The sequence below is a fragment of the Sorex fumeus genome, unplaced genomic scaffold (assembly GCF_029834395.1).
Source record: "Sorex fumeus unplaced genomic scaffold, SorFum_2.1 ptg000129l, whole genome shotgun sequence".
Classification (NCBI taxonomy): Eukaryota; Metazoa; Chordata; class Mammalia; order Eulipotyphla; family Soricidae; genus Sorex; species Sorex fumeus.
The window spans coordinates 2,712,232-2,729,029 of NW_026606186.1; the positions used below are offsets into that span (position 1 = coordinate 2,712,232).

Sequence of the window (16,798 nt, forward strand, 5' to 3'; positions counted from 1 at the left end):
ATTTCTCTCTGACAGGTAGTCCAAAGTTAAGTTGAGAAATTAGGCTATGAATATCCATGTTTCGATTACAAAGAGGTATAAAAGCATGTTTTCAAAATTTAGCATTCATTCATTTATCTTTATGATGTATATGGTATGATCTTGATTTGAAAATTTATTATGCTCAATCATCTATGAACTACACTTGTATTTTTTTTGTGATTTGGAGCTTTGATCCAATGCTAAGAAATGGTGGTGGTGTAAGAAGGGCATTTAGAAAGAATGGCAGCTGTTTCCAGAGCAAAATGGGTACATCATATTGGACACAGCAGTGGAGCGCAAGGAGCAGGAGTAGGAGAATTCAAATGCCCGCTACTCACTTCTACCCGCAGGTAGTGCCCAAATGCCGGCGCTATCCGTGGGTAGGCCTGTGGGTGAGAGGAAACAAAAATTAATGGCATTTTAAAGTTTGAAAGCTTTTTATACAGAATCCATGACTTTCTTCCAGAACTTAGCGACTACCCAATATTAATCATTTAAATGGTGTCATATTAATTAAGGCATTAAATGAAAATTTTCACTCAAGGGAAAATTGACACCTTTCCTAAATAGTCCAGTTAATTTGTGAGCTAGATTTTAAACTATGCTGCCCAAGAAAGAGTTTCAAAGACACATGAAGGTATGACAGACTTGCTACACCTGAGGAAGCAGAGGCAGGCCTAGAGGCCTGGTTCCCAGTGGCCTGCAATTCACTGCCAAACTCCCTCTCCTCACTAACAGGAAATAGAGTTGTTGGTGTGTGTGTTTGTGTGTGTGTGTGTGAGAGAGAGAGAGAGAGAGAAACAGAGACAGAGAGAGAGAAAGAGAAAGAGAGAGAGAGAGAGAGAGAGAGAGAGAGAGAGAGAGAGAGAGAGAGAGAGAGAGAGATTTTGAACAGTTTAGTAAGCCAGGCTCTTTGCAGTGGAACATCTTACCTCCAACTCAGAACGGAATCATTTATTTCACTTGTGTGCACAAGTGACCCTCCACACTAGACTGGTAGAGGTTGATTGCTGTTTTATATTATTATTCAGTAATTTTATAAAGATACTTTACCAAGGTGTCTGTGAAAATGTGTTCCTATTAACCATTGTTTTAAATTCATAGCTGACATTAGGCCAGCAGCTCTTTAATTGTCCACTCTAACGTACCAATGGAAAGGTGGAGAGGCCAAGTACCAATGGAAAGGTGGAGTGCCCACCCAACCATTTCCATTTCAAGGTCATTCACTGAATCACTCATTTGATGCAAAAGTTCTTTCTATAGTGTTTGAATAAGAGTTCATTTAGCCTCCAATTGAAAACTTCTGTTGATCAAGAGACATTCCAGACTCACAAATGAAGTTATAAATATAAATATAAATATAAATGTGGAATATGCCAAACTGCATTTATTTGGTGGGGTTGCCTTAAGATTTAGAACTATGAAAATCATTTCCCTTAAGCTATTTTTGAGGAAAACGATCTTTATTTTAAAGATCATTTTTAAACTTTATGGCCTTATTTGTCAGAACTTTATATGCTACATGGTTATTCTGTGTCTAGGTGAAGAATTGAATTTGCCATCTCTACCCTAAATAGAACTGTTTATTAAACATGAAGCACAAGGGAAAAATGAGTCAACAATGCCAGTTTAAATAAAAAAGACAAAACAGAAGAATTTCAACTTCATATCTATTTTCAAGTAATCTGCGATTAGAAAGTACACATTCATCTAGTATAAAAACCTAAAGAAATAAAGTCTATATAATCATTGGTGGTGGCTAATCATCTGCCAAAGCCTAAATCAAGATGCATTCAAAGATGAAAACCTTTATAATTAAAGGCTTGAGACACATCCCGTGGAGAAAAAGACGTTTACAGGCAGAAGAAATGATATTGTTTCAGGTAGAAATTTGCAAAATACTGGATTGTTCCATCTCCCTATTTATAGAATTTTCAGCAATATAAGAATTTTTCTGTATTTTATGTGGCATTTTAAAATATGTAATGATAACTTAGAAGAATTTTAAGACTAGGGAAAAAAGAGTTTAGCACTATGTTAAGGAGGAAATTTACCAAAATTTACTCTGAGAATGGTCATAGAATAATCCCTCATCATATCTTCATTGCTTCAGTAAAAACTCATAAATAGAAAATTTCTGTCAGCAAAATTACAGTGGTAAATAAAGGGCACCTTTTGCAAACAGCCTTCATTTCTGCTGCATATGTAAGGCATGTATCTGTAGCTATATGTAGTTAAAGTAATAATATGCAGATATGATGTGCAAATATAATGGGTCAATATCTTACTATAGAATTCTGATTATTTATAATCTGGATTTTATTTTTTTTTGCTTTGATTAGATTCATTGTTTCAATAAAAGATTCACCACTATTATTTAGAGTTTACCCCCCCCCCCCAAATCAGACATGCTGAAAAAGCATTGTGAAGTGATTTGCTTTCTACAGCTGGGTTCAAGAATTAAATGTTGGTTTTGGATTTCTGCTATTTTACTTATTGACCCTGGAAGTATTTCTACTGAAAGTCAGATAGTTAAGAAATTGGTTTCTATTTGACCCAGCTATAGCACTCCTGGGAATATATCCCAGAGAGGCAAAAATGTATAGTCGAAGTGACATCTGCACTTGTTTGTTCATTGCAGCACTCTTTACAATAGCCAGAAACTGGAAAAAACCTGAGTGCCCGAGAACAGATGACTGGTTAAAAAAGCTTTGGTACATTTACACAATGGAGTACTATGTAGCTGTTAGAAAAGATGAAGTTATGAAATTTACATACAAGTGGTACTACATGGAAAGTATCATGTTAAGCGAAATGAGTCAGAAAGAGCGGGATAGACACAGAAAGATTGCATTCATCTGGGGAACATAAAGCAACAAAACGGGAGACTAACACCCAGGAAGGGCTCAGATTAGTACCAGGAATTTTGCTCCATGACTTGAAGGCCAGCCACATGTGCTAGGTGAGAAGGAAGCTCAGATAGAGAAGAGAGCACCAAATAAAGGGTGTTGTGAAGACCCTCCCAGGGTGGGAGAGACATGCTAAAAGTGGTCTATAGACCAAACATGACTGCCACTCAATGCCTCTCTGGCAAAACACAGTACCCAAAAGAAGAGAGAGAGAACAGGGAGGAATGCCCTGCCACAGCGGCAGGGTGGGACGGGGGGGTGGGAGGGATGCTAGGACCCGTGGTGGGGGAGGATGGGCACTGGTGGAGGGATGGGTACTTGATCATTGTATAACTGAAACCCAAGCACAAAAATTTATAAGTCTATAAGTGTACTTCATGGTGTTTCACTAATAAAAAAAATGATAAAAAAAAAATTGGTTTCTGTACTCTGGAGTCGTGGCCGTGCTGGAGAGCCGCTAGTGGGGGGCAACTGGTGGCCTCGGTAGGGCGTGAAGGGCGGACCAAAACGCCCCCCTTCCCATGAGGTTTTAGTCGCCCCCACTCCCCCAGCTCATACCTGCTGTCCACAAGGCTCCCATGTGGCCGCCATCTTTCTTTCCAGAGAGGAGAAGGCGACTGGGGCAACACCCTTTCCCCTCCAGGACAGACATGATGGCCTGGATTAACGCATAGTCCGTTCACTTTTCTGCTCCAAGTTGCCGGGTTCTGCATTAAGTCCTTGTGCTTCTGGGGCCGTGGCCGTGCTGGAGAGCTGCTCGCAGGGGGCAACTGGTGACCTCGGTAGGGCGTGAAGGACGGACCGGAACGCCCCCCTTCCCATGAGGTTTTAGTCGCCCCCACACCCCCGGCTCATACCTGCTGTCCACAAGGCTCCCATGTGGCCACCATCCTTCTTTCCAGAGAGGAGAGGGCGAATGGGGCAACACCCTTTCCCCTCTGGCAGACTTGATGGCCTGGATTAACGCATTGTCCTTTCACTTTTCTGCTCCAAGCTGCTGGGTTCTGCATTAAGTCCTTGTGCTTCTGGGGCTGTGGCCGTGCTGGAGAGCCGCTCATGGGGGGCAACTGGTGACCTCAGTAGGACGTGAAGGACGGACTGGAACGCCCCCCTTCCCATGAGGTTTTAGTCGCGCCCACACCCCCGGCTCATACCTGCTGTCCACAAGGCTCCCATGCGGCCGCCATCCTTCTTTCCAGAGAAGAGAGGGCGAATGGGGCAACACCCTTTCCCCTCTGGCAGACTTGATGGTCTGGATTAACGCATAGTCCTTTCACTTTTCTGCTCCAAGCTGCTGGGTTCTGCATTAAGTCCTTGTGCTTCTGGGGCTGTGGCCGTGCTGGAGAGCCGCTCGTGGCGGGCAACTGGTGACCTCGGTAGGGCGTGAAGGACGGACCGGAACGCCCCTCTACCCATGAGGTTTTAGTCGCCCCCACACCCCCGGCTCATGCCTGCTGTCCACAAGGCTCCCATGTGGCCGCCATCTTTCTTTCCAGAGAGGAGAGGGCGAATGGAGCAACACCCTTTCCCCACCAGCAGACTTATGGCATGAATTAACGCATAGTCCTTTCACTTTTCTGCTCCAAGCTGCTGGGTTCTGCATTAAATCCTTGTGTTTCTGGGGCTGTGGCCATGCTGGAGAGCCGCTCGTGGGGGGCAACTGGTGGTCTCGGTAGGGCGTGAAGGACGGACCGGAACGCCCCCCTACCCATGAGGTTTTAGTCACCCCCACACCCCCGGCTCATACCTGCTGTCCACATGGCCCCCATGCGGCCGCCATCCTTCTTTCCAGAGAAGAGAGGGCAAATGGGGCAACAACCTTTCCCCTACGGACAGACATGATGGCCTGGATTAACGCATAGCCCATTCACTTTTCTGCTCGAAGCTGCTGGGTTATGCATTAAGTCCTTGTGTTTCTGGGCTGTGGCCATGCTCCAAACTTAACTATGATTTTCAGAGAGGAACGTTGGGTGGTTTACTTCCCATGGTTCACTTTGTATATAGAGAGATATCGCGCGGCCACGCAAGCGGCCGCGTGGTTTTGAGGAAAAGTTCTAGTTCCCGCATACTCGAGCTGTGCTTGTAGAGGCTTCTGGTCACCGGGGTTCCATCTGGGGGAGGCGGGATGCGGTACCTACCCCATCTGGGACTTCCCGATGATCTCGGCTCTTTTAGGAACCTGTTTTTTTTTTTTTTTCCTTCGGGATCTGTGGATCCCGCCCTCCATGTAGTCCTTCTCTTCGGCTGAATGCTTTAAAGATCTATAATCTGGATTTTAAACTGTCAAGATAGAAATGATTTTACATAAGGAAAATTCTTTCCTTGTCTAAAGTGCAACAGTGTGGTACTGTTGGTTTTTCTTCTATTTTGCCACCTCTGAGCATGTCAAGGAAGAAAGTACAGAAAATAGTCATGAGAATTTAGCCCTCTCTCCTCCTGATACCTCATTCTCTTGAGATACTAAGTTAGAACTTACCCATGATAAGTATAGGGCACTACTGTCCCAGAACTCTGGCTAATTGCCTGTCTACTGACACATCAACTATCAATTCAAATTAGCTGTCTTCAGGTGAAACTCTGCTTAGCTACAGAGCCATGGAGGTCTTCTTATTAGACATTCTGGCAAGCTGAAGTCTGAACATGCTTGAATAGGGTATATGCAGAAGTCTGGAATTTTGTACAGAGTAGAATTGCACCCCCCCACACACACATACTACAGCTATGTTAAAGTATTCTATTATTAATAAAACTCTCATATGCTTTTTATCTTTGCCAAATTATTAGTTATGCTTCTCATTCTTAAGATTGCTTATTTTACATTTTCTTTATAAAAGACTCCAAAGATTTGAACCAGCTTTTTATTTCATTTACTTGTTTGTCTTTTATTTCATTTAGTATTTGATTTTAGAGTACATTGTTTCCTTTCATATATATTCTTGTGTTAATTATTGTCTTCTAACTTCTTGAATGTCATGCTTAATTCATTCAGTCATACGATCTTTTACAAATATATGGTTCATGTTTATTCTAGGTACTATGCCACTTATACAAGTTTTTATATGATATATCATGCATTAAAGATATTACTTTCAAGATATGTGATTTTTAGATTATTTGTGGTTGATATTGGATTAATAGGGCTGGAGAGATAGCACAGCGGGTAGGGCGTTTGCCTTGCAGGCAGCCAACATGGCCAACGCGAGTTCGATTCCTCCACCCATCTTGGAGAGCCCGGCAAGCTACTGAGAGTATCTCGCCCTCAACGGCAGAACCTGGCAAGCTACCCGTGATGTATTCGATATGCCAAACACAGTAACAACAAGTCTCATGATAGAGTCGTTACTGGGCCCGCTCGAGCAAATCGATGAACAACGGGAGGACCGTGACATTGGATTAATATTTGTATACTTTTATAGGCCTTGACAGGCTGTCAGAAAATAAAAAGAGCATAAAATATCCAAAAGCATAAACACATTGGTTGCAAAGCACACACGACTCTGAATAGTACAATGGCCACACATTCCTGATGACATTGGTCATCTTCATTAATGTCTGTTGACTGAAAGAGAAATTGCTCATTTCATTACCTTTCAATAAGCAAAGCACAAAAAACAGCACAAAATATGATTAAAAACCATTTATTCACAGTGATTTAGTATATTGTTATGGATAGTATTTCCTAAAATAAACAATTATATATGCAATTTCTATATGATAGATTCATATCCATAGACATTAAAATATATCTCAGAGCCAAATATGTACACACGGTACATTATCAAATTGAATATGCACATGTTACTCATTAGCAATATTGATCTTTACTTATAGTTCTTTTTCTTTAGACAATTCCTACAGCTTAAATTGAGTCATTGTTCCTCCCTGCTGTTGAGGATCAGGGTTTTCTGAGTATACCTTTATTTCTATAGTGCCAACACCTCAGAGTAATTAAAACAGATGTTCTTCCTATGGTTGAGACTATTTACTTTTAATCTGTAAACTTCAATGTTGTAAAACGCTATAATAGGCTTAGGTGCTCGGTTCGTATGTAGAAGTTTCAGCTTCTACAATCCAAGGCAACATACCCTAAAATAAAAGAACCAGAATAGAGTGAATTCTGGATCGAAATTCTCTTATTTTGTGCTTGATCTGATCCCATTCCTGTGATGAATATTAGTAAATGCACGTTTAAAACTAAATTTTTTTACAAAGAGAATTCATTCTATAGTCATTTATTGAATTGCCACTTTGTGTAAAAGGTCTAGGGCACTCATATATCAAACTTACATAATCAACATAATTATACCCTAGGCAATTTATAATTAATATTATGTAAATTATAAGTCTCCATTTCCCTGTGAATCATTTTTCATCACTTCATCTCATTTTTGACTTTTCCATTCACACTGATGGAAGTATATTCAACAGAGCCACAAAGCGGTTAGTCTGTTAGCTGGTTTGCTATTTCTCAATAGCAATAGGGATCAGAGATATAGTACAGTAGGCAGGGTGGTTGCATTGGATGTAGCAGATCTGGTTTTCATCCCCAGCACCCCATATGCTTCCCTGGGCACCTCCAGGAGTGACCCCTAAATGCACAGCGAGGAATAAGACCTGAGAATATCTTGGTGTGACCTAAACACAAACCCCCACCAAAAAAACATTCTATGGGTCTAGTGAGATTTCTATACAATGTTATCTTGGTTTTTAAAATTTTTTAATTAATTGGATTATATAGTTATATATTGATTGAAATTATGTAGTGAACTATTTTTAGAGGATAACTAGTTCATGCAATGCCTTCACATGTATTCTAATGTGACTCTCATAATAATATGATGATACAAGATGAACAGTTAATATCTTTTTCACTTAGCATGTGATTAAACTGGCCCCCAAAATAAATAACTTACTAAATAAAGTCACATAGCTAGTCAGTTGCTATTTTGAAGCTGTGCTAGTTCATTGTACCCAGCTTAGGCAAATATGTAGCCAACAACTGTATTTATAGATCAGAGTTTGACCCAAAGTGCTCCTGATAAGCTAATCATTGGAAATAGCTTTAAATTTAAGACTGCCTGTGAGCTAGAGAACAATGATTTAATGATATTAAAATAGTTTTGTATGAATAGTTCCTCAATGGCAGAAACAATTCTCATCACTGACAATTTTAGCTAGTATTTCTAAGATAAATTTATTTTCTAATAAGGTTAGCATGCACATGAATTCTGACTTTATTTTCATTCTCTTCTAATATTATGTTATATAGACAGATTCCAGGAAAGACAGGAGGTTTATAACTCACCCAGTCTTGCAGGAACATAAAATATTCTTGTTCAGGGTTGGGAATAAAATTTCCTTGATAAGGTCTAAGAGATTTTTTTTCTAAAATTTTTGATGTATGAACTTACCCTGAATAGTTTTATTCACAGAACAGTAATAAAGAATTGTTGGATTTCCTTTTATCTTTGTAAGTCATACAAAGTTAAAATCATCAGGAATAACTTAAAAATTAGCACTGTGATACTACAATAATTTATTAGGTTCTAAAATGAATTCTAAAGCTCTTATTCTTATTCTATCACTGAAGTTATAGAATCCAGAAAAAAGTGTGTTAAATGTGGATGTTAATGGCTGTGTTAGTAATTTTTATCCATTGTCTTTCTTCTATGTGTTTCTCAATCTGCCTCTCTGTCATTTATGTAAGCACACACACAAATAAACATTCATCAAGGATAATAATTCTACATGAAGGTATTATCACAGGAATCTTAAAACCAAACTAATTAAGAGAACACTTAGAATGAATTTTATTACATACAGAGAGTTATTTTTTTTTCTGACAAATCAAGAGTAGTATAGCCTAGAATTGCTGAAAGGTTGAAGTTTATCTTGTTGCCTAAACAATATTGTTTATAAAAATATTCATTGAAATATTTATAAAATATTTTACTTGGAAAAAAGAAGTATTTCACCTGATCCCAGGGAAGGAACAGTTGAATATTAGGTCTTGAAAGTCACTGTCACTGTCAGTGTCCTCCTGTTGTTCATCAGTTTGCTCCAGCGGGCCCAGTAACGTCTCCATTGTGACACTTGTTACTGTGTTTGGCATATCAATCACGGGTAGCTTGCCAGGCTTTGCCGTGCAAGCAAGATACTCTCGGTATTTTGCCCGGCTCTCCAAGAGGGGCAGAGGAATGGAAGTGGAGAAATCGAACTTGGATCAGCTGGGTTAGCCACGTACAAGGCAAACGCCCTATCTGCTGTGGTATCGCTCCAGCCCAGGTCTTGAAAGTATTAAACAACCATTTCTCAAAATAGAGAGACACTAAATCTGGTGGACTTTATTTCATATGACATATAAGAATATGCTCTGCCTGGAAAGTGATATTTATCTCCTTCCTGGTTAAAAAATTTCCAAGATTTTTCACAGCCTTATTTTCACATTTAAATACTCTGATTACTAATGTGAACATATAAATCTGTTTCTCTGTAAAATTTGCAAATATATTTTTTAGGACTGTGATGAAGAATTTGCATTCTTTTATTCTTTCATTTTACTCTATGATATTTTGTAGAATGCTGCAGGGATGCTATAGTTTTATATGTTCTAAACATGTCCCTATTCCAGTGTGTGTCAATATGTATTTTCAAGAAAACTGCACTCTCCCTAAAAAAATGTGATTTAGTGTTGGAGAGGTAGTACAGCAGCGAGGGTACTTGCCTAGCATACAGGTGACCTAGGTTTTATCCCTGGCATCTCATTTGGACCTCTATCCCCCAAATAAGTCAGTCCTGAGTGCAGTGTCAGGAGTAATTTCTAAGCACTGTCAGGTGAGACCCAAAAGCACAAAATATATGATCTATATTTCTCTCAAAGTAAAAGATCAAAGGAGAGCTAGATATTTTATAATCATCTATTAGTTTATATGCACAAAGTCTTATGCAAATCATGTAACATAGTGAGTGTCGGGTGCAGCTTGGCTCACATATGACCAGATACTAGAATGTTGCTCTACTGTAGGACACCAACAAGAAGGTTTCCAGCTCATACTAAGTAACTTCTTTTTTGGTAGGAATGGGTATTTGGGAGGTCTCCCACATGGAGGGTGATTGGAGGAGGACTCCCAACCAATGGTCAGGATATCTAGAGACCATATGTCGCCAGGAATCAAACTGAGGTCTGCTGCATGTAATGCAAGCACTGTAAACCTTGTACAATTTCTCTATGCCATTTTATGTGACTGGAATTAAGATTACCACACCAAAAGGGCAAAATGAAGCTGGCATCTAACAGGGTTCTTTCCCTACATATAAAAGCAATCTGGAACAACCGAACTGATAAAAAAGTTCTACTCCAGGAGATACAAAAAAAGAAACAGAATTGAAGTTGAATATATTTAGCATTTCTGATTGCCACTTTCCTGAGTCTGGGCTGTTCTGCTGTCTGATTTTTTTGGAGGGGGAGGGGGGCGGTTACTCCTGGTGCTGCTCAGGAATTATTCCTGGATCTGTGCTTAGGTATAACTCCTGATGGTAGCCAGCGAGGGTTGGGCGGCACTGCTCAGGAACGATATATTGTGGACCATATGTGGTTCTGGAGATCAAACTCAGTTTGGCTATGTGTACAGCATGAGATCTACCTATTGTATTATTGATCCAGTCTCTATCTGCTGTCTTGACTAGCACATCGTAAAATCCTTCCACAATCACTAGAGTTGGATTATGCAGCTGGTAACCAAGAAAGTTTATTATATTACTTTCATTGATGCACACTGATTTTGAAATTTAGAAAGAGAGGGGTTAATAAGCTAGTTGGCAGGATGTTCCTAGCTAGTGGATAAGATGTTCCGTAGTATTTTAGGTAATAACTGATGAAATGATAAATTATGCATAAGTAAGAAAAATGTGGATGTAGATATTCTAAGTACACAACTACTTTCTGACTGCATTCTTGAGAAGTATCATTTAGTACACCATGGCTATAATTTACTACAATCAACTCTTGATTATCCCAAGTAATCCAAAATAGAAGACAGCCCCAAATCATTTCAAAATGCTTTTATGACTTTTTTCTTCTTATATTCTTTTCAATGTGAATCTTGTTTCACTTAAAATGAAAATTAAATTCAGCTCTTGAACATTCAATGTTCAATAGTAATAGAGGATGGCATAGAAATATACTTACTGGTAAGAGAGTATTGATCTAAAGTTAAACATTCACAAAGGATTGTCCCCAAATGGATGACTTACATATAGATAATTAACTACTTGAAACAGTGCTACATTTACTGTTATGAGAAATTATTATAGTGAAACTTATAAAAAAAAATACTGGTCCTAGAATGAGGCCAGCCTATGGAATCTTAGCTGTTAGTTCATCTATGAAAACCAGGAAGTTTATAACATTTCACAGGGTCAGAATTATAAGGTTGAAGCAGAATAACATGTGAAAGCATTTTACAGGCTATAGAAGCTGTATAATATATAGCATTATTTGTTTCATTTAGGAGTTATTGTCAATAGGTGGTACATTTTATTCACAGTTATAATAGTCTGGTGCCTCAAAGTAACACTACAGATGCTGTGAGAAGTCCTGTCAGTCTCTTTATACCCACTGTTAATGCAATGTCCCCAGTATATTATGGACTCTCATGATATCCAAATGACTGAAAATAAAAAAATAATAAAATCATTGCTTTATAAGTTTTGCTTTTGAAATTCTATTTTTTAATTCTCTATATTTTTAAGCAATTCAAAATTAGTTTGTATAGTTAATGACAATTCAAATGTGATATGAGAAAAATATTTTGATAGTTTATAGCACTTCCCTAATCAAAATGCAAAGCCACAATGCAAATATATGTCAGTATAGCTTGTTTTCTTAGGAACAACATGAACATCCAAGATTTTGCTTATACCAAAATTTAAAACAGCATGCTTTAAGTAAAATAATATAGATCTGTGCCTAAATATATTTTAATGTATGACTTAATATTTATGATGCTTTACCTCACCCATATGGCTTTGTGTAATCTTTCTTTGTTTTTTTCTATGCTCAATTATTCTAAAGATATTAATAAGGATTTTCAAGTAAATATAGCACTGTAGCACTGTCCTCCCATTGTTCATCAATTTGCTCTAGCAGGCACCAGTAACGTCTCCATTGTGAGACTTGTTACTCTTTTTGACATATCGAATATGCCACAGGAAGCTTGCCAGGCTCTGCCGTGCAGGAGGGATACTCTCGGTAGCTTGCCAGGCTCTGTGAGAGGGGAGGAGGAATCGAACCCGGGTTTGCTGCCTGCAAGGCAAACGCCCTACTTGCTGTTTAAAGCTTGATATCTAACCCAGAAAAAACATCTCCACTTGAAAACTAATGATTTTTGTAAAAATACATCATGTACAAATGACAACTTGGAATTTGTCATTAATCTTTAAAACTTTTGACGTTTTATAAAAATTTAACTCACATGTAAACTTGGTTATAAGAATAATACTTTATATATGTGGGAGAAAATATACATACTTAAAAAGAATATGTTTAAGAACACTTTTATTTTAATATGTGGAATGGATAAAGCGATTTTATCCTGGATATTTCAAGATTATACCTAGTTCAAACCAAACATTTAAAAAAATGTCAGGTAATCACTAAAATAGCTGCATAAAAGTAGATTAAAGGCAATTTTATAATAAAAATTAGGACGTTAGTAATCAATGTCACTGAGAGGAAAAAAAACACCTGAAACATCTTTGGGGACATTGAAATGCATATGTTGACTTTTTAAAAATAAATGGTATTGTAGGTTTCAAATTGAACATTTCCAATGCTAAATCATTAGAACATTACTGAATAAAATGACATAAAAAGAGAAAGGCAATTCATGAATGGTGCTTTTATTATTTCTACCTTATTATAAGATGAAATTTAACAAATTTTAGAAACAAAAAAAACAATTTAAAGTTAAAACAGCAGTTTAATAAAAGGCCCTCCCATTGATCGTCGATTTTGCTCGAGCGGGCCCAGTAACGTCTCCATTGGAGACTTTGTTGTTACTGTGTCTGGCTTATTGAATACTCTCGGTAGCTTGCCGGGCTCTCCGAGAGGGGCAGAGGAATCAAACTCGGGTCGACCATGTTGGCCGCTTGTAAGGCGAACGCCCTACCCGCTGTGCTATCGCTCCAGCCCAGCAGTTTAATAGTGCCACTGATTTTGAAATAGGTAGAAAAAAGAAATGATAATAAATATGCACTGTAGCACTGTTCTCCCGTTCTTCATCAATTTGCTCGAACAGGCACCAGTACTGTCTTCGTTATGAGACTTGTTGTTGCTGTTTTTGGCATATCGAATATTCCATAGGAAGCTTGCCAGAATCTGCCTGTGTGAGCAGGATACTCTTGGTAGCTTGCTGGGCTCTCCGAGAGGGTTGGAGGAATCGAACCTGGGTCGGCCACATGCAAGGCAAATGCCCTCCCTGCTGTGCTATTGCTCCAGCCCTGCTATCACTCCAGCCCATAATAAAAATGATTCACTGAAAATGAAATAACAGAGTAGATGCAAGAGACTGCGTATCGAACTGTCTCTGGACTTAAAAATGTTCATCAGACTTAGTGAATACTGAGAGAGGTAAATGAGTAGAGTCTCACTTAGAATAAGAATACAGTAGGAGGTGAGAATATTTTTATAGAAAAATATCCCTGGATAAATAGTATCATTGTTGACTACGAGTGCTATATTTTTCCAAGTATGGACAAAATATGTTAAGAACCACTCCTAGGATTGAAAAAAAAGAAAAATCTAAATACACAGAAGCCAGAGAGTTTCTTAGTTTTATTTAAAAAAAAGAAAACAATTTCTGAAAATTTACTTTCATTTCTGTCTTTCTCATTTAAATGACTTCTGTGACCAAATTTGACCTTGAATATTTTATTATTTGTTTATGTGTGTTAACTGTGATTTGATGACAGAAACACTTGTGTTGTATAAAACAGAAACAAAGATAGTTCAATCGATCTACAAAGATACAAGTTTAATTTTGGATACAAGTAACAAAATTCCCACGTTCTGAAATAAAGATCTAAACCTTCTTTAGAAGTGATATCATCTTGACTTGAAAAGCATTCCATTATGACATAAGTAACTCAATATTTTCAGTTAATGATTAATGCATTCATCGATTTTGAGTTTCCTCAGAAGACTGGTAATATTAAAATAAGCATCAAGCGAATACCTCAAGCTTTACAATAAAATACAATAAAATAGATTTGTCAAAATACTGTGACTAGAAACTGGGCAACATTTCATCACAGAGAAAATTAATATGCTACTAAATGTATTTTATTAATTGATAGCTTCCTGAAGATAGTAAAGATACATGTGTGTATGCACACAGACAAATCTTCTGTGGTGTTCTGAAATCAAAGGAATTTTTAAATGCGTAAATGAAGACAGAAAGTGCTAAAATAGAAGTTGAAAGGCATCAAGGAAAAGCAAGCTCATTTCCCAGAAACAGCATTTAAGCCTGCTCATTACCAAATAGTTGGTGTATTATTTATTTAATTATTACACATATAACCTTACTTTATAACCTTACTTTAAAATCAAATTTTAAAAGAAAGTTACCTATAATTAAGCAGCAAATTAAGTTAAGGGTAAATGGAAAATAACCCCACCACAGTTAAGAAGTCTGTTTGGACCACAATCAGAAAGGTAGCTCATGCAAACTGACTACAAAGAGTTCATACAAGTTGTACTTGAAAGAGCTGGTGGTCATAGCAATTTTATTTTTCATCTGGAACATGCCAAAGTCTCCTTATTTTTACACTTGATAAAAATATTCTGATTTATATTATTCTATTTTATTTATTTATTTACTTATTTGCATTTTGGCCACACCCAGGGATGCTCAGGGATTACTTCTGGGTCTTCACTCAGGAATTACTCCTGGAGGTGCTGGGGGACCTTATGGGATGCCAGAGATAGAACTTGTGTCGGCCATGTGCAAGGCAAATGTCCTACCCACTATGGTATCACTACGGTCCCTAATTAGTACTTTACGTATTATAAATATACTTGCACAACCCAGAGTCTGATCAGGCTGGAAAAAAAAAAAACTGGAAGAAGGTTTTTGTTTAAGTTTTTTCATTTTGTTTATTACTTTCATTGTTTTGTAATCATCTTTATCCTAAAATGTTTCCCATAAATAATTAATTAGGATTGGAATACTTGGAATATCACACATATTCAAATTGACATATTTGATTATTTCCTCTACTGAAAAATATGTAGATATAATACAGTTAGGGTCACACCAATTGTGATGCTTGGGGTACAAACAATGCTCAGGAGATCACTCAATTCCAGAGATCAGATGCAAAGCATATATTCCAGTCTTTTGAGCTACTTCCCTGATCCCCCAAAATAATTCATTTAAAATGATTAGGAACAGAAGAAACAAAGTACATAATAATATTATCCGGGTCTAAGTCAAGAAGTCTGGGAAATTAAAGGTAGCCGTAAACTCCTGTATATACTCTCATTTAAAAGTGGGGTCTGAAAAAAATATAAATAAATAAAAGTTGGGTCTGTTCTTTCCCTACAATATGATTTGAACTATGACCCATTTGACCAATGAAGTAGGAACTTGAAATAAAGTTGGGGAATAAATTAGGAAAATTGGATAAAATAGGAACATAAAAAAAATTGGCAGTTTCTACTTTTTCTTAGCCTTTGTGTTAGAATCTAAGAAGTATGACTAATTTGAAATAATGTGGCAGTCCAAGATAGTCAGGTAAAAGAGCGTTGGAGATTGAGGTGCTAGGAGAGATGATGATGTTGCGTAGGGGAGAGAAGGATGAATGGGAATTAGTGAGACAGGAACATGGAGATGATGATGATGAGATGATGCATTGCCAGTTCCAATTCTCCCAGTCTTTAATCTATGTTTTATTACCCCAGTCAAGGTCTTTGAAACTGTGGATCAGAGATGCATAGCTCCTGAAGTGTGCTATTTAACTGTCAGAACACATATCTTAGTGATATAATATTTATAAATCAAACTTTCAAGTCACCACATTTTGGTGGTTGTTTTTTTATGCAATAATAGGTAACTGGAATAAGCAGACAAAACATTAGTCTCATTTTAATCCCATGTATGATATGGAATAGATAATTGATCCAATTTTTGGCCACTAGATTGCTTTATGATATCTGAACAAATCTTTCTTCACACATAGAACTTAATCATCTTAAATACCTAATAATTAGGTTCTTTGGAAAAATTTATGAATTCTTGATCTGAATTTCATGACAGTTTTGTCAAGAAAGTAGCAAAAGCACAAGTAAAACATAATGTGGTTAAAAACAGCTATTCTGGCTAAAAGACACATGAGAAAATGCTCTACATCATTAATCATCAGGGAGATACAGATCAAAACAACAATGAGATATCATTTCACACCACAGAGACTGGACCACATCCAAAAGAACAAAAGCAACCGGTGCTGGCGCAGGTGTGGCGAGAAAGGGACCCTCTTTCACTGCTGTTGGGAATGTTGACTGGTTCAGCCCTTCTGGAAAACAGTATGGACGATTCTCAAAAAGCTAGAAATTGAGCTCCCATTTGACTCAGCAATTCCACTCCTGGGAATATACCCTGGAGAGGCAAAAAAGGATAGTCGAAGCAACATCTGCAGTTGTCTGTTCATTGCAGCACTGTTTACAATAGCTAGAATCTGGAAAAAACCTGAGTGCCCAAGAACAGATGACTGGTTAAAGAAGCTTTGGTACATCTACACAATGGAATAGTATGTAGCTGTCAGAAAGGATGAAGTCATGAAATTTACATACAAGTGATACTACATGG

At 37.7% G+C, this 16,798-nt stretch overlaps 1 protein-coding gene across 1 annotated transcript in view; it reads right to left on the reverse strand.

Moving 5' to 3' along the window:
- The window catches only part of EPHA6 (EPH receptor A6), a 984,716-nt gene that overhangs the window by 360,401 nt on the left and 607,517 nt on the right, over window positions 1–16,798 (reverse strand). The window contains 1 exon segment of the mRNA XM_056138519.1: window positions 360–407. Coding sequence (XP_055994494.1) covers window positions 360–407 — 48 coding nt within the window.